This window comes from Trachurus trachurus (genome assembly GCF_905171665.1).
Source record: "Trachurus trachurus genome assembly, chromosome: 15".
Classification (NCBI taxonomy): domain Eukaryota; kingdom Metazoa; phylum Chordata; class Actinopteri; order Carangiformes; family Carangidae; genus Trachurus; species Trachurus trachurus.
Window position 1 is genome coordinate 24,074,091 of NC_139906.1, and position 19,561 is coordinate 24,093,651.

General features: G+C 42.5%; 1 protein-coding gene across 2 annotated transcripts in view; it reads right to left on the reverse strand.

Moving 5' to 3' along the window:
• Positions 1-3,942: 3,942 nt before the first annotated feature.
• tasp1 (taspase, threonine aspartase, 1) overlaps positions 3,943-19,561 on the reverse strand; it is a 28,188-nt gene continuing 12,569 nt past the window's right edge. For both annotated transcript variants that reach the window (XM_083988429.1, XM_083988428.1), the window contains exons 11-14: positions 15,562-15,672; positions 13,119-13,226; positions 11,996-12,069; positions 3,943-5,164 (exon numbers count right to left, since the gene is read on the reverse strand). In XM_083988429.1, the coding sequence (XP_083844555.1) occupies positions 5,072-5,164; positions 11,996-12,069; positions 13,119-13,226; positions 15,562-15,672 (386 nt within the window). In that variant the 3' untranslated portion in view covers positions 3,943-5,071. The remainder of the gene's footprint in view (positions 5,165-11,995; positions 12,070-13,118; positions 13,227-15,561; positions 15,673-19,561) is intronic.

A 19,561-nucleotide genomic window follows, 5' to 3' on the forward strand; every position in this document is an offset into this window, starting at 1 on the left:
TGTCACACAGAGAAAGCCATTCATGGTGCCCTCATTCCTGCAGTCTTGTGTACGGCACAGCTGCCTGGGTGCAGTGCTTGTCTTTATAATGAAGCAGGCCCCAGCACGTTCCACACCCCGGAGGCGCTACTTGCAAGCGCCTATCACTAGTCATACAAAATTCCTCCGTATGCCTCCTTCCACCCATTTATCCCTAAAACGGCCTTTTATCAATGACCCGCCCTCTAATGCTCACTGTAAATCACCAAGATGCTCCTTTAAACTGTTGATATACTGTGTGTGTCAGAGCTGCAGTGTGTAAAGCTCTTTTAAAGTCCTCTGTCTGTGTCTCTAGTAAAGGCATGGTCCTGGTCTAAGATTACAGTAACTGGTGTGGTTATCTTAGTAGACCGTCTGCTGAGCAGGCCATGCAGATCAAAGCAAGGTGTTGGTCTTTTATTTTGAAACATTAAGGCCCAGCGCAAATTGATGACACCACCCTCCACAAAAACCACCTACCCCCCCCATCTCAGAGTCCTGTGTCTCTTCTCCAGACAGGCTCCACGTGTCTCCATAGCACACAATTACTCATATACCCTCCTCACTTTTCATCTCTCATGTCGGCCCCCCTCCCCATGAAACACTAGCCCAGCCTCTGGAGTGACTGCCGGTGCCAAGGTGCAGGTAAGAATACAGAGCCGAGGCGTGGAGGGTGTGTTGGTGTAATTGGTGTTAAAACGCATGAGAGCGCAGACATACTGTAGACCAGCGGGTGCAGAGAGCACAGGGAAAACTTGTTGCGTTGGCTGCGGGACGTCAATGAGGCCTCGCTTTTGTGTTACTATTTCCAGGACCCTACTTTGGTATGTTTCAAAGGATGCAAAGCACCATATTAGTGGTATATTGTCAAGGATCCGAAAGGGCTCATTAAGCATCACCAAGATATGATTGTTGGTATTTTGCCTCTATTTTTGTTATGAGAAGGAAATTATGTCCAACGAACTTACACTGTTTTAGACCCAGTTTGACAGCGCTGGCTCTGTGACTTCTCAGTAGATCTCCACATAAGAGCAAACTGTGGGAATATGAAAACAAGGGGAGTTAAAAAGGAGAAGAAAGCAATGGAAACTTGGATGAGTTAATGTTGTAATAAATGAAGCGAAAGCTCAGCTGTTCTCCACCTCTTTTCTCGAGAAATATTTTGCGTTCAAGCGAGTCCAGGTGGTTTGTTGTGCGAGCTGGAGCTCACTGTGAGGATCTTTGTGTAAATATCAGGGCGCATGGTGGCAATCAGGCATCTCTTTGTTTTGTGGCGTAGTGCAGATGTGGCAGAACCGTATTTAGCCTCTCACTCCCTCACTTTCTTTCACTCACTCACTCCCTCTCTCTGCTACTTTATGGGTGGTGTAGCACAATGCAGGAAGTGTCTGGGCCGCAATACCACAGGGCCCTAACTGCACGGCAAAGCTAATTAAAAGGTTTTTCTTTGGTCTTCTAATCTAGAATAGCTGACCTGGACCAGGAGGCTGCTTATCTAGTTGTACTGCGAGTACAACTACACCCCCACCCCCACCCCATCCCTCCTTCCCCGGCGTGTCCTACCAGCAAAAACAGGGGCAGGGCCACTGGCACTCTGCTCACCATAGGTTTGCATCTTTGGCACAGAGAATCAGGGGAGGGCGAGGTGGTGGGGGCAAACATGTGCCTGAGTGTGCAGCTGAACAAACAGGTCAAGTAGCTGTGGAGCATCCGCGAGGGCAGAGTGCCTCACTTAACCCCTGCTGCCAAGAAACAGGCTGAGCCGAGGTGCTGCAGGGATCTACAGCTACACCATCTATAACATAACTGAATGCTCCATTTCACTTGAATATACCATGTAGCCTCCCTGTGTTATGAACAGCATCTTGTTAGACGGCCTTCATGTCTTGAGAGGTACCTGACCCTTTACTCCTGACTTCAATCTAGCTCAAACAAAAGCTAGAATAACACGCACCCACTCATAAATTCACCCAATCGAAGCTGTGGCATTAATGAGGACAACATACCTCATAAAAGTGTAATTATATTCAGTAGCTTTCATTGAGCTGAACTTATGACTAATGTACCGCCACATTTTACACGCTCTGCTAGCATCATGTGCTAATAGAAGTTAGGGAAAGTCAGTTTCAGTCAAATGCAAATGGCCTTTTAAAGAGGCCGACATTATTTAAAATCCAACGGATCATTACATAGAAAAATAACATCCATTTTCAATCAAATACACAACATCATTGATTTCAGTGTTTGAAAGAAAGCAAATGCAGGCTCAGTGAAATTCTGCACCGAGAGGCAGGGGTGAATAAAGTGCTGACATGCTCCACTGTTTGGCTCTGATCATGCTAAGAGCAGATCCTGATGTGGATCAGTGTGAGGGAAGTCTGGCTCCTCTGTGTCCTCGGGGTCGGCTCGAGCTTCGTCTCACAAAGGCAGCTCCTTTAACCCTGTATGTGTGAGAGTTGATGTTAGACACTGGCACAGAGAGGCTGTAACAGTGTCAAGGGGGTTGGTGGTGGTGCGTGTGTTTATGTGTATATGTTTGTGTGTCTGTGTGTGTGGTGGGGGGGGGTCAGAATGAGCATGGAAGCTGCATGGCCGTGATTCACTGTGACAGCACCGCTTGGCATGTGAGGACAGCAGGCCAGGCAGGCAAGGCTGCCGCCTTTGATCTTTATTTGCTTCACCGTCTGTTTTGCATTTAAGAGCCTTGCTGAGCGCGAGGCATTGGATACACCTTGAATGGCTCAGGACCCCGTCCACTTTTTTAAAGACCTGGGATCCTTTTTCAAAGCTAAGGGGATCCAGGACAGAGAGGGATGATGTTTGAAGGGGAAGGTCCTGAGCTGAATAGGGCACCGAGGGTCTCCCAGCAACACAGATTAGCTCTGAGGGAAAAAAGAAAGAGCGCTCTGTAATAACACATAATCAAGCTAATGGAGAATGGTGTGAGCGCGGGTGAGGGGCAAGGTAACCTGCATCTCCTTTTAGATGGACCCTCAAGATCAAACCGGGGTCAGGGGGCTGTGGAACAAAAACAAACACGCACAGCACCTCCCCGGCCAACCTTCTGCTGCTCCTCCTGACCTGTCAAATTCATTTTGCACGTTAGTGATGTCGAGAGACTGTGACATCTTACACCTGAGAGGGAAAGCAGCTGGAGAGCATCAATACTATCCCACAACCAGACCTGATGCGCTGACAGCGAGGCATCCCTCTCTTCAAACAGCGAATATATTTATCTTCTCCAACATCTCTATTGCACGTTCCTCTCAGACACAGTGGCCATGGTCCAGAGTCAGCAGCTGTGCAAACTCTTGCTCTTGAGAGTGATACAATTGATATAAATAGCTGCTCCGTCTAATCAGAACCTTTAAAATTATATTAAAGAGGAATCAAATCATCACAAACACTGGAGAGTGAAAAAAAATATTGGTTTGGGGTTTTTAAATGAGAAGAAAAGCTGAAATGTCATAAACAGAAGCTCAGAAAAAGAACGTGTGTGTGTGTGTGGCAGAGATGCACATCACATTTTAAAAGCGACCAATTTTCCTCAAGATGCACAAACTTCATTCATTTCTCCTCTCAGAGTGAAATGTTTCAGTCCTCCTCGCAGAATTCTTTCTCCACTCCACTTACTGCCCAGCATGTAATTTATTCCCAGACTATACATTTTTGGCAGTCCACAGTTCAAATGATGATATTTATGCTGCCTGTCGGGGTTTACACACACACACACCCACACACCCACACACCCACACACACACACACACACACACACACACACACACACACAAACAAACACACTGCTCTCTGAATAGCAGTGCGTGTCTTTTTGTGGAAAAGGTACAGGAAGAACATGTCTCGTGTGATGGAGGCAAAAAGACAAAAGATAAATGTAGCAACATAGATTTTATTTACTTTCTGAGCACTGTAGACAGATGTGCACATATTTATCATTTCCATAGCTTATACCATTTTATATTAGTTGCATTTTCAAGTAAAGAATATTTGTGGAGACTCTTAGTAGTAACTGAATGAAACAGCGAAACCAGAGAAACGGATTATCCCAACAGAAGTATCAATTTAGGCCATTTCTCCTTTCAAGTACAATTCTCAACAGCACCATTTCATGGGCTTGATGCATAAATTAGTTCTTAGCTGTCTTTTTCAGCAAGAAAATACATGTCTCTCTCAGCGTGACAATACAAATATAAATTGTTATCTTTAAATGATGACTAACAGTCATGTTTGGCGGTGGGGTCAGATGCTGCTACCTGAGCACTATATATATATTGTATATATATATATGCCTGTCAATATATGCCTGTCAAAGAACAGAAAGTGGCTTACTGTAGATTTTGTACATGCAATATCTATGCATTCACATTTCAAAACAATCAAAGAAAAGCGTTCTATGGCTGAAATGATTATAAAATTCATCAAAGATGCACATGATGCTACATTATACAGTATGCTGGAGGATTAATAACAATGGGCCTGCAGGAATACATGAATTCATAATTATTTTGAGTAGCAGGCATTCCACATTCCACAAGGTGAAATCTGACATCTTCTTAAACATGAAAAGTATTAAAGAACAAAATACGGTCTTGCGTTTGAAATTCCTCAAAGTTTGAAAATAGTCACATCTGTTGAGCGATACAAAAAGAAATAACATCCACCCTGTTTTCCTAAATCATAGCTTATATACAAAAGAGAGGATGTCACTTTTTGGAAAAGAGTAACAAAGAATAAATGGTGCATCAAGTCTAATCCAGGTGACACTGCAGAGCCTGGGGAGTTAGATTGGCATAGAGTACATGCTGGAGGCAGACAGTGGCAAAGGGAAGTCCTGTAAGTGCACTAAGTAGAAGCTAACACCCCTCCGTCCTTCCCGGACATCTCTTAACGCAGCTAAAGCTCATTTACTTCTGCCATCAAAAAGGTGGTGGCCTGTGAGGGTGCAGTACGTGCGAGTATGTTTGTGAGTGGGTGGAAGAGTACTGTATGTATTGGAGTATTGCTGAAGAAGCCCAGGAGAAGGGGCGGATGCGGCTCACTCCACTACGCTCATCAGTCGGCATACCCCTCCCTCGATGGCCAAAGACTGTCCAGGAACTGTTCCGGGTGGTAATCTGGATATGTGTGTCTGAAGGCAATAAAAAGAGCACACACAGGCCACACACACACACACACAATGAGAAAAACATCCAAGGAAACATATACTTAAAGAAGCAGGACCACATGGGAAAAACATTAACAGGTTGCTCTTCTCTGATTTTCACTATATGTGGAGCAAATGTAAGAACATGAAGGTATGCACGATGATGGGATATGATCTTTATTATTGACTGTTAGTTCTGATAAAAAACTACAACAAGAGAATTTACACAATACCCCTTTAATGTTTTTATTTGCTACAGTTCTGTGCATTGGGAATCTCTCTGCGCCAACACAGAGACACAAAGTGGCTGTGTTTTTTGTTGCAGCACTAATGTGAGTTAAACACAGCATCAAAATCTTAATTCCAGGGTGCTGAGTGGTCAAGTGGCTAGAGAACATCCCATGTTGGCACTGCCCGAAGCAGTGATGGCCAGTTCAACTCCGGACTGAGGCAGTCTTTACCGCATGTCTTCCCACAGTCTCCCTCCCTGCTTTCATCTTTCTCACTGTCCTGTCTAATAAAGGCATAAAATGGCAAAAAAAATGACTAAAGAAAAATCTAAATTACTTGAGCTAACCTTAAGAAAATAATTCAACATTATGTGGAAACAAACTGCTGCCCTGGCTCTGATCAGGCTGACTCCTCCCAATACTCCTGCTGTTAACAAGTAGCTCCACCTGGGAGACAGGACTGGGTGCTACTGTATCTGAGACCAACAGCTCACTGGGGGCATTAAAGCTATAGTGCGTAACTTCTACGTGTCTGTAAATATCCGTTTCACCCAAGCCACTACAAGAGGAGATGATACAACGCTGATTAAGCCGTTCGGCTCCTCTAACACCTCCCGGTATTTTTCAGTATTTGTTCTTTTTGTATTTGGTGTCTGGGGCGAAAATTTTTTTACCTGACAACGAGAAGGGAGGGGGGAGGAGAGCGCTGTTAGAAGCAACATGCCGGAGAACCCAAAGAAGCGACCAAGAGGTTCAGAAGTGGATCCTACTAAAAAGAAAAAGCCTTCCCGTTCGGCAGAAGAAAGAGAGTGACCAACGGTAGCGGTGGGGAGGGGAGGGGCGGGTTATACCGGGCCATACGCCATATTGAGGTGCCGGCCGTATCGTTGTAATAACACAGAAATCCTCTAGGGGGCGATATATGTTACGCACTATAGCTTTAAGGCCACCTAAACACAGCAAAATTTTAACTGCTTTCTTAGTAAATGGGTATGTTTCTAAAACTATCTCAATCTCATTTCATTAAAACCATATAAAAGGGTGACAAATAAAAGGCAAACCACAGAACATCCACAGGACTAACTGCTGCAGCATCATGAGGATACACAGCTGAAGTATGAAGATGCCAAGTGAGCATTAATAGACAGAGAACACACTGCCTGTGTGTTGTGTTTGAGTGGAGACAGAGGGGACCAGTGAGAGGAGGAGGAGGAGGGCCGGGGGCAAACACAGCTGTGAGGACGGGAGTGATACTTCCACTGGGAGATCAAAGGTGACTGACTCTCCCTGCGCCAATAATGGCTGTCATCCTCCTTCCTCTCTCTCTCTCCCTCTGCACCGAGGGCCAGCGCTGGCTCCAGCCCTTCGGCGGTCCATCCACTTATCGACCAGACCACTGAACTGAGCCTGACATCGCTCCTTCACTGGCAGGAGACTTCATCACCACTGGGCTTATTTTTGTGTCGGTCTGAACTCTGGCCCCCCCCGACACCCCGAGGGCAACTGCTGTCACTACAGAGGGACAACAGCCAGACAAGGACACGCACACATGGCAGCACTCTCAGGGGCTATTAGGCCTGCAGCAGCGCTCTCTGTGTTCATCCTCTCACCTTCATCTTCTGCAGATGAGATTAAAGAAAGGCCCTGTTTAAACTGTATTGAATGAAGGTCCATAGCTGAGTCATAGCAGACTAATGGTGACATGCTAAATGTTTTCCTTCTGATGTCCGGGGGGAGAGAGAGCTTTGCAATGTTCTTTTTTAAATTCTTACCGCATTGAATACACAGCTGAAAACACACAACTAGGCACAATTAGTGGCCAGCTGTATGACTTCATGTATTTAGCAAGAAAACTGTTTCTGACAGTGACACCGATGCACCCTGAAAACCTCAGCCCCTTCATGAGACCTTCGCGCCATACGCCAAGTCTTCTCGGTTTCAATCTGACGGAACGGAACAAGTTGAATGAGCGGGCAGGAGGAGTTTAAGGCTTACTAACCCGAGCGAGTGGGTAAACACGCCACCGCAGCGCTAACAGCATCGCGTGCCTTTTACAAACTGTGGCCCCGGTTCATGAGGGACACAGAAGTGAGGATGAGTTTTCCCCAGAAGTCACACAGCAGATGTCGTAACACTTCTATGACACCACATAGTCTGGTCAGCATCAGACAAATAACACCACAGCTTTATGTGTCAACACTAAAAAAACTAAATATTCACTGTTGTGTGTTTTTTTTTTTTTCAACAATCACTCAGTCAGAATTGATGTTTGGATTGGAAAAGTTGCTGCGCTCTTCCTAATATGAAGTCAACCACATAAAATGCAGCTACTATTTGAAGATTAGTTTATACTGATTCTTAGCTCATCTGTCAGTGTTTACACAAGCAATGTAGAATCATTCTAACTTTAGTGGGACGGAAAAAAAGGAGCAAAGAAATGAAGAATTAAATGATAGTTGGGTTAGATCGACTGAAAAAACAAAACAAAAAACAAAGACACGCAAACCTACAGGGAGTCTGTTGTCAGCTTGTTACCCAGTGATTGAAGTGACCACATGACAGGACTACAGCTGAGTCAAAACATAACGTGAAAAAAACAGTACCATTGTATCTTTTAGAGAAAAACAACATTCTTTGGAGATATGAATGTGTTTAGGAGCTGGAGAAGCCACACATTAACACCACAGTGTAGGCCAACCGACTATTTTAGCTCTATGACTGCGCTGCCGTTTTTGTGTTGTGGTTTTGACATTCTTTTCTTTTAAAATAAAAAAAACAATCATATGCTATTTATTCTCCACACGAGATGGATAATAAAAACAAAATGTGCCATAATAAAAAGCATTTTATCATTTAATGTACACAGCAGACAGTAACCAGAAGGGGTGAACTGCATGCCATATGATTTTTTTGACTAAACCCCTAACCCTTACACAATTTGACCGGCAAAAGCTTTATAGTGCTAATGATGTCCAGCAAGGGGAGAACGGAGCCATGGTGCCAGTCCTGTGGACCCTACACTTCTCTTTCATCTGTCTAATCAAGACAAACAATAGTCCAACTGTCCTTGAAAACACAGCTTGATGCTCTGATGTCCTATCCAGTGCAGACACAGGTGAGTGTTTGAACAAAACCAGATGCTCTCCCTTGGTGGTTTTATATACAGTACATATACACACTGCTGCTATTTTACAGTAATGTCAAAAGGATTAGGACACAGATTCGACTTTCTCCAGAAACATCTGATTGAAACGTACAATTCCAGTACAGTCTGTCTGGAAAAACTGGCCTGACATCCAACAGATTTGTTTGACAGAGATGCAGCATGCTTCAGTTTTCTCCTGGAGTTTCACTGTCAGAAAAAATACATACAAACAAACCAGAGAAGCCGATGTGCTTCAATACGAATTCAGGCTGACCTCTGTCCTAAATACTCCCGCTCGCGTGTATCAGCCCTTTTATGTTCTTATCACAGAAAAGCAGTGGAAGATGGACTCCGACTGGCTGGTTAGAAACGCCCAGTGGGATGCTAATAGGAATGGGAGGAATGTCTGTGGAATAACAGCTGAGGCGCTGGATGGCTCTCTGGCGCTGTACGCTTTGCAATCTCTGCAACTCAGCGTGCTGCAAACTTGTACATGCTTGAATGTAAATAAATTATGCAGACATCAGTGGGGACACTAATCCACTACCAAGTGTTTATGACAGCACAATCAAGGAAGTCGTCACAAGCAGAGCTGGTTCATTACAGCCCGTACTGCTGCGGCAGCATGGTCACCAGCATCGCTCCGAGTGAAGACAGCGATGATGACGGCAAGATGACAAAGACGTGAAACTTCTCAGGAGGACGCCAGGTGCCACATCCATGGCTCACAGATGACTTCCTACACACACAGCAGGTGTCATGACTGGAGGATAGGTTCTCATCTCTGACTTGTGAACACTGTGAGAGAAAGCAGATGCTCTGTTATAGTGTCCCCTCAATGAGCGATATATTGTAAATGAGCCGGGGGCCGACTCTGTGCCCACCTGGGAAGTGATGGGTAAACCATAGTTTTGTCTGAGGGCATGAAGAAGAGAAGAGCCAGGGTCTCTGGCATGCAGATGGTGAGAGCCACAGAGGCAGCCTCAGCCCCACAACTCGCTGCTCCGTCTCTGACAGAGCAGTGTGGGGTTTGGTGAAGCAGCTGTGTTCTTGGCTGCAGTCTCCAATATCACTGTGTCACCACCACTAGTGCCCCCCTCCCAAGAGGAAGTGGATACCCTATCACGGGGGATCCAGAAACCACTACTGACAGATGATTCCCCTGGATCTTAACCCAGTGGGAATGTTCATTTTATAAAGAACGTTGTGCATCTTAATGAAGTGATGCTGGGTGACTAGTTTGCCACATTAGAGGTGGTTACTTTAATGCCTCAGTGGTGCCCAGACCGAGATGTTTCAGCAGTTTAAATTTAGGGGAACAGCATGCAAGTGCGATGGATCGCCACTCTGCTCCTCCCCAGCTCTTCACACTATTTCTGTGAGGCTGTGAAACAGAACAGCAGCTCGAACCACTGTGGCAAAACATCTAAGGTCTCGTCCTCCAGTCTCCTTCCTGTGACAGCCCAAACAAAGCACATACCACTGGATATCTGTATTTGTCATCAGCAGAGGAGATATATAAATCCACTGTTGGTACCTACCAAAACTCCAAGTGTATATACATATAAGAATGTAAACAAAAACAACAACATACAAATAAATGCACAATTTTGGTGACTGAAAGCGCTCTGGACTGTATACAGTTCACTGTGTCCTGCTCAACACTTTGCAATGGCACAGGCGTGAAGGGAGAGCCTACACGCTCACATTCCTCCACAGGGCCAAATACACAGAGCACATCTGACTAATATGCAAATTGATACTGATATCCCCAGTGGACATGGCTTTCACTAAACTTTACGGTGTTTTAGGACCAGGTAGGGCCGGAGAGGGGGAGGGACCAGAGGAGAATGAGTGAGGGAGAACGGGAGGCGGGATGGAGGGGGAAAGACTTTGAAATCTGAACCAGGCTTGAACAACAGTGCCCTCTCTTCATACAGTGACAGCGATACATTGGACAAACAAATCAGTCTGAGCAGAGCCTCCATTTAGAGCCAGGAGACCAGAGAATTTAGGTCCTGTTGCTAAAGAAGACACAGGCTGCTTTAAAAACGATTCATGTATTGCTAATAATCTTTACTAAGTTAGCATCATGAAACCAGCCTCACATATTAATGATGCAGCTATTTACTGACCAGAGAATGTAATGTCTACTTAAAAGACTTCAGCTAAGAGTTTCACTCCCATAATCCTAAAGCCAAGGTCACCAGCAGAATTCATACCAAACAAGACAGCAAGCACAGGTGGTGCAGGGGAAAATTCTTGCCTATGACCACAGGGACCTCGGGTTTATCTTGGATGTGCCTTCAAGTGACACAAAAGCCTCCGGTGTTGGCAGGAGGGAAGACTGGTGGTGACTGGTTTAGCACTTTCAGCTGCATTAGCAACTGTATTGGTTAGGGAGGAGTGTGATCTGATGGAGATCGCATGAACCTGCACATTACACCCCTCTGGCAAAGCCCATCACCAACAGGTGAGAAGCAGCAGCTGCTCCCTGTGCATCATATACTGTGTATGTCATAAAGCTGTCCACCATGATGATGATTAGCTACAAATACCAGTTAACCGGGTAAACAAATATATAATAAATAAATCCAGTGACAAGAATAAACCAAAACAGGCACACATATGTTAAAATGTCAGAGATTGAGAATTCAAAATGACTGAGAGGTATAAACAAATTCATTTTTAAATTTAAAAAGTTTTTTTGGTTCCAGGTGGATGGTGCAAAATAGCCAAGAGCAATATTCTTAGGTGATTGAACTTGTAAATAAACAATGAGGAAGTTACAAACACACTGGCAGCCGCAGTCGAATCAAAATGAACAATCCGAAGTATAATAAGAAGTAAAGCAGATGCACACACTCCTGAGTAGCATTAAATTAAACACCCTCTACAGTTTAACATTTATTGGCCACAAATAGTGACCTGACCATTATTATTATTATTAATATTATACATCCTAACATGAGAAACTGAGTCATTCCTGGGAACTGTCAAACAACAGCCTACTTACTCTAACACACTTCTATTTATGCATTTAGAATTATATTACTGCAGTCTGGCAGAGTTTACAAATCTGTCATGTTTTTTAAACCTGGGTTTTTAATGATGTTTTTCCAATTATCATTATTCATGCTGGAAAATATGACGTGGGACTTCTTCATAAAAGTCAGATCTATGGCTTTAACTTTAAGTGAGAGACTGGGAGACAAACTAGAGCACATAAATTACCACACGAGCAGATTCAATTTTAAGCTGCTGGCTCTGGCCACTGATGCATAAATATTATACAGTGCATTTTACAAACTCTGTAATATGATCCAACAACCATGTGCTGTGTTAGGGTTTTGTTAATGAGGTAATGAAGGTCATATCCCAACCTCACCTCTCTATATTTGAAACTCAGCTCCAGACATTTTGCATAATTGGGAAGCTCACCTTTGCTTTACTATCTTGGGCAGACATGTAGCCAACACACATGCTCTCTGTGGTGTGACTCCATAGGAACTCCACTGTGAAAACATAGAGATAAAAAGGTTCATTACGAATATACATGGAAGTGTATTGATATAAATGTTACAGAGAGGGGTGGGGAGGGAACAGACTGTGTAGCTACAGTTCAGTGGCACAAAACAAACAGATAAACAGTCTTTCCGTCTGCCAGAGGAAGAAGTTTGGCAGGTGATTTGGTGTGCTTAACTGCAGTAAACGCTCGAGCATGCCCATTATTATGAAAATATAGGACTTGCGGTTGTGACATGACTGCAGAGGAAGGTAGAAGTTGTGGGTTGGATAAGAAACTCAATTACAGCAGCAAAAGGGATGTGGCTGACATGCTGTTTATTCTTGTAAATCAGCACAGAGCCCTTCGTAAGCGGAGGTAGCCCACAGTCTGCTCATGGGCTACGCTCCGTAAACAGCAACAAACAGGGTCTGTGCATCATAGTGAGAGCGGCATTTTGTAACATTTTATTATTCAAGATGACATAATGTATAATATAAATCATCATGTTTAATTTGAAATCTAGACATCATCCCCTCCTACACTGGGGAAATAACTGCTCTACTGCTCTACTGTCAGTGAACTTGAACTCATCCACTGGTTTTCTTTGGCACTGAAGCTTCGATACACATCATGTTAAAATTAACACAAAGGGCAAAGGCCACTGGCAAGTCACATGGCTCCTTAAATTCCATGTCAGTAGCTTTGGGAAGGCGAGAAGCATTCTCAGAAGCTCCAGGTAGAGAAACCAGATCCACCAATACAATCAGCCAAACTGGGCCGTATTCAGAAGGCCTCCACTTGTCTGAAGATTAGTGGTTGATTCCATAGTGGGAGGTCCCTGTTTGAATCTGAGATGAAGGGTGTGAAACCAGAGCCTGATTGTGCAAGTTAAAACACAGACCACCCGCGAGGAAAGCCGCAGCGCCTCCTCCCCCTCCTCCTCCTGACTATCTCAGGAAGGATTTTTGAATATTAACAGAAAAAAAATCTTTGTCCACCACCAACTGTAGCATGAACGTTCGAGCGTGATCGGGCCGGAGATGATTGATGTCTTACCCAATATACCCTGAATATTTTGAGATGGCTGCGCTTCCACACATCTGCAGCAACGCAAGACAATTACTCCACCCAAAACACGATCCTCACTGGCCAGAAAGGGTGAGCCTGGACACACAAAAGAAAACACAACACCTTACTTGACTAAAATGGCATAAATATGGAAAGAAATGGAAAGTTTCTCCTCAATCAATAACAAACTTTCAGTTCTTCTCTCGGACACGTTTAGCAAAGGATAACACATGAAAAGACTAGACAAACACAGCCCCATCAGATGGAGGTGATCTATGAGACAAAAATCCTTCCATTTGAGTTGTTTGCCTTTTTTGGCCAAGTTAAACAACTGTAAGCAATTATTCTATCTTGATGTATTTACTTTATTTAGCAGACTGTTAAATCTAAATATTTCACTCCATCTGTATGGGCAAATTTTAGCCTATAATAGCTTGTTGACAAGTACTGTCATTTTTAACTTTCTGCAAGAATATTTCAAGACAACTATAAAAATACATTGTGTGAAGTGAGAACCTTTCCTGCTCCCTGACTTAACTTCATAAGAGGCAAACTTGAATGAGGTGTTGTCTATACTAAAAAAGTTGGATTGGCTGATTAGTGTGAGCAATAAAAGGGTTTGGGTTTGGAAAAGAACAAACTAAAAACAGCTCTGACATGTTTTGAAATGTCAGAGCAAGTAAAACAAAGGGGAAAAAAACAGGACCAATTGATGAAAATATTGTTGTGTCTGCATGCCATTGTTTCTCGGCCGCATTTCGCAGATTTTGGTTCCATGTTGTAATGTTCCCTTCACTCTATAAAACACTGTTTAAGTGTAGCTTGGACAACATTCACACAAAATCTTGGTATTGTTCTACATTTTAAAAAGGCTCTTGGTGTTTGTTGTAATATTCAGTAACAGCTCAGACACACACTCAACAAGCACTTCATTAGCCCATTAAACACCAAGCTAATATTGAGGCACAGCCTCAATTGTTTGAGATTCTGCTCCATGTTGACGTGATAACATTACATCATTTCTGCAAATTTGTCAGCTCCATGTTCAAACTATTTTCTCTCATCCCAAAGGTATTCTGCTGAATTCAGATCAGGGGGGGGCTTTGGAGTTAATTTCATTCATGAAACCAGTCTGAGATGACTTTTGCTTTGTGACATGTAGCATTATTCAGAAGCATCTGTTAGAAGATGGTGAACTGAAAACGGATAAACCTGGTTCTATGTGTTGTTTGTTCAGAGGCAGAGTGGTAAAGTGTTGTTATCTGAGTTAATGTAGCATTTCTCTCGGCTCCACCCAGTCCGTCCCTTCTCCTATAACCTCTAAACGCAAGTAAAAACAGACTGTTGTGTGTGACAATCCTAGGGAGTCAGCAGCTTCACACATCCTCTAATCAGTCATTAATTCCAATGTTCACATGTTTGATGTGAACATTTACTGAAGCTCCTCACCTGCATGATCTGCATGATCTTATGCAGTGCCACATGGGTGGATAACTGCTTGAATCAGCAGGTACACTGGGGTTCTTGATTAAGTGTTCAGTGGTTGTATGTACCTGTTGTAGAGATGAGAGTTGTTCATCATCATCTTACCCGTGAAAATAAATAAGTATTAACCAATGGGATTAAACTATCACTAAATACAGGTGTGTGTCTTTGGCAGGTGTACCAATACAATAATATGGATATGACACAAACAGATCTAAAAGTACTGAGGGCATTGTAATTAAAAAATACTCTTCTATTTAGAGAACGTGACCCGGATGTATCATGGAAGTGAGTGAGTGGCCTCCACATCACAGACAGTCATCATTGCTCCTTCCAAGGCCGAATTTATGGAGCTTTGTTTAACTTAATGTGCACCTTGAAAGGAAACAAAGGAAGAATTAACTTCAAATTGACTTCATCCAGCCAGTCCAAATGTCTTGGTGTTACAGATGTCCAAGACAAAGCCAAATTGGGACGGACTTCTAAAGGAGGCCAGAAGAAGGCAGAAACCACCACATGTTTCCATGTGTCCTTTCTTCCTCTGCTGTCTTCTCTGAACTATCCAGTGGTCATTCACAGGCACAGCAAACACAGTTAACAAGACTTTCTAAAACTGACCACTTCAGAGAATATAGCAAGAAAAAAAATTACATCTTCACATGAACTTTCAACAAAACAACCAACAGCCACAAAATTATCTGTGGCTGTCAGCTTATAATGTGTGGAACATTTGAAGACCCTGTTTAAACGGTGAAAAAGATCCATAAATCAAAAGCCGTCTCTTCTGATTCTATTATTTCCAATGTTTCCAGTTGTTAGCTAACCTTAGGTTACGCAACATCTGTTTGTTCATTTTACTCCCTCTGTGTGTAGCTGTTTCTTGCAAACACGTTCTTGGCTGTAAGCTCTATGTGTGTGAGAATCAGGCAACATGTGGTTGACTTACTGATGAACTTGTTTTGCATAGCGTCCAGCAGTGCTTGGTGGGCATCTTCAGACTGCATGGCAGCAGAGCATTCCCGTGCCAGCATGGTGCGAATTAGATGCTCTCCACAGCCTGGCAAAAGACACACAGACACGGCTGAACCTCTAACATTAACTTGTATTATTTCCCTTCTTTATTGCAAGCATCAGCCCCTCAATCACAACTGCATACGGTAGAGAGAGGTGTAGCACATGTAGTACACACCATTTACACCCAAAAATCTGAGGCACGTAAATAGAAAAAAAGTCAGACTTTTCAAACTTCAGTTGTGTATGGTATTAATCACATCTTGATTTATCCCATCTTGATATTTAAGTGAATTTTGAACAAACCAGTATGTACGAGCACTTCCTGATTAACATTTGTAATACTATGCTTTGATATTCAAAACCTATTAAAAAGATCATCTTTTTCCAATGCATCTTATTAGGTTTCATAATGGAAAATATTGCAAAATGAAAGGATTTGATTTTTCAACTCATACAACACATCTATGCTACTGCAGTCATTTTGGCACCTTCTTCTCAGTGTAATTAACTTTTATTATTTCAGGTCAAGTTGACAGGCCCTCGGGGCTGCCAAGTGCAGCTGCCTTGCTCAAGGGCACACTGACAGTAATTGCCAAAGGAGGGTTTAGGTTTCACATTCAGCTCTCCTGCCCAGATTCCCAGCTGGTCTGGGAATTTGAAATAGCAACCATCCAGTATGAAGTCCACCTCTCTAAACTCTGTGCTGGCTCACTGCACAACTGCACAACTCCAGTGTGTGTGTGTGCATACCTGCAACATTTATGCATCAATTTCATGTTTATTAGACTGATATTTATTTGTAATTATAAGATGTATTTTAGGGACAATATGTTCACAATTAGGCTTCATTGGCCAAACACCAAAAAGATGTGTGGATTAAAAAAGAAACTATTTTTATGCTGGTTAAGAATGGGGAGTCAAAACTTGAAAGTGGTGGGATGTAAGTGACTTCATGCCAAATGTAACACTAGCTATTTTATCTTAACTTCAAACAATACACAAAACAATGCTACAGTGTAAAAGTTATGTCTAAACTCATTTAAAGTAAAAATGGCAGTCAGTGTGCTCCAGTGGACTCTAAGAACCTGAATCAGTCTGATGCTCTTATTCTGCAAGTGGTACATAGAAAGCTCCATGGAGAGAAAAAGCATTTAACCAAACCAGGAACCATAAAAAGTGTGGGCAGCTTCTACAAATGTCTCACCTTGCCCTCTCCCACTTCCAAGTCAAAACACAGCAGGTGTGCTTTTTTATATCTTAGATAATGTGCTATGTAATGCTGAAAGGACTAACATTAAAAACCAAAACCTCGCTGTTGCTAGGGAAGTGACAGATAATAAATGTATACTGCAGGCTTATAGAATGATCTTTCTCAAAGACAAGAAATCTAAAAGTAAAAATAAAAGACATCTGGCAAAGGGTCCTGTGAGAACCCATAAAGACTTGTTGTTTCTGTAAACACAAATCAAGGACTCATAAAATGTCAGGTAACTACAACAAAACTGAATGCAGTTTTGTAACCGTGGAGAACAGATGCCTGGAGCAATTTTAAGTTCTCATTTAATGAGAGCAGAATGTCCGACTGGCCAGGTACTGTGTTTACCATGACCAACGTTGTCTCGGGAGAACTTGGTATTATGGCAGCACAAACACATCTGAGCTGGAAGTGCAGCGAAAAAGTCCAGACCAAAGGCAACGGAAGAGAAATGTAAAAAATAAAGAGGCCAACAAGCAGAGATACTGTATGTGACAGCCAACAGCTCCATGAGTAAACACTGAAGTTAATGGGCTGTTCTCTGACTGGCCACAGCAAAGAAAAGGCCAGATGAAGCAGTCAAAGCATATAAAACACCGACCCACATGAGCTGCACATTACAAAACAGACTAGAATGAGTGGTGGGAGGGAGGGAGGGCAGATGGGCAAAGTGGTGGTGAGGCGAATGAAAGAAGGAGTGACACATAGGGTGAGGATCATACTCCACGTGTCAGGATGAAAATGATTGTTTTTCAGTTTCTTTTGATGGGAATGCCTTTCATGTTAGGAAATTAAAAACAGGTGCTGCACTGGAACACACATTATGTTCCCCATACCCATAAGGAAATCATCTTTTTTTTTTTTTTGCAACATCAAAGCCAAAAGCCACAATATAGGAAGAGAGGATGAGGTGAAAATACTTACAGAGGAATATCTACACTTCATCTACTATATAATATAATTGATGAGCAACAGACTACTTACAAAGGCAGTGGTCTTACGCTGCTTGTTTAGTGTAATGCTGTACATACAGGAGAGATCAGTTCAACTCAGGCCTTACTTATCACCTTCACACTGCAGACCACAAGAAAGTGACAGACCTTTACTACATTGTTATCTGCATTCGGAATGCAATTTACTATTTACAATATCACAATTTACTTCAGTCTGTGTCAAACCTCCTGAATGTAAACAACATATAAAAATGGTAGGCTGCCATTTTTGTTTAAATAAAATGAGGCAGAGAATGTCCATAGATTGAGAGGCAGATATTTGTCTGGGCCTTCTAACACGGTATTTTTGGCAAGTCAGACGACGGCGAGTTGTTATTATGGTACAAAATCCTATAACCCTATTATAGCTTAGACTAAATAATAGGTTTGGTGTGACTGCTTTTGTTGAAACACATGCCAAGATTTCTCACTGATTGCTCATCATTTAAACAGACAAGCTTTATGGTGCAAAATGTTGCTTATATTAGCGGTCCAAGTACATATGACTCAAACTTCAGCCTGTCTGATCAAATCAGCTCATCTGCACTGAGATGCATTAAGCTTCAGATCCACATCAAAAGGTTTTAATGTACCCCAGAAGCTATGTCACAAACGTCTACACATCTTAAAGAAGTGGGCTAATATACCGTAGCCTCGCTGCCTCGCATACAAAAACATACAGCGCAAAACCAGCAACACTGCTTTCAGCTGGAAGAAAAATTATTTTTGGATACACTAAACTAAAGCATGGTTGTATACACTGTAAACGTTCAAGAAGAAAGCAACTTGTTTTTGCTTCTAGAGTGATCATGGGAGCAAAGGATGCCTTTGTCTAATTAACTCTCTGTATTAGTGCTGGAAGACACAGACTCCATGATCCTGTGTGTGCTGCCCGCAGAATATGGGTGGAAGGAGGAAGGTGGCTGCTGTTATTTCTCCATGTCGACTTGTAATGGCTGAATATTTTTTTAAATCACACACTTCACAAGGCTCTTACTGCCATAATTTCCCTTTTTCTGAGATAGATGGTGAAGGGAAGGCTACGTTTTAGGCATTACAAGCACAAGCATATGCTTTTTCTGTGCCATGATTATGTATGTACCCTCGCCCATTCTCCCCTGTATCATTTTCATTTCATTACAAGCCTCTATCTTTAAACACAATTAAATCCTGGATACATTTACTATCTAATGAAGTCTCAAAAGTATGGAAGCCCTAGAAGGCAAGCAAACATTTTTCTTTTTGCCAAGATTACTTTTGACTATTTTTTTTCTTCATCCGTAAAAACACCACAGGGAAGCAAGTGATTTTTTTTTTTTTACTAAAGAATTATTAATCAAGACCACAGGTAGATGAGATTAAAAAGAAATCCATGGAATCAATCACATTCAAAATTAAGTTAGAGTTAGACTTGGGTTGTGGTGCACTTCACCCTCTTATTGCTGAAATCAGAATGACAAAAAGAAACAGAAAAAAAATACATTGCACGAATACTATGTTTTATTTGAATATTATTCCTATTTTTTTCTTTCTTTCTTTTTTTCAGATAACAGATGAAAAGTTGAACGTAACAAAATTACAAACTTGTGTTTCAGAGCACTTTTTTCACAGATGAAAAATTAGCTTGCCTGTCATCACTTCCATACAAAAAGTAGACTTAAGGGTAAGGTAAAAATATCTTCTTA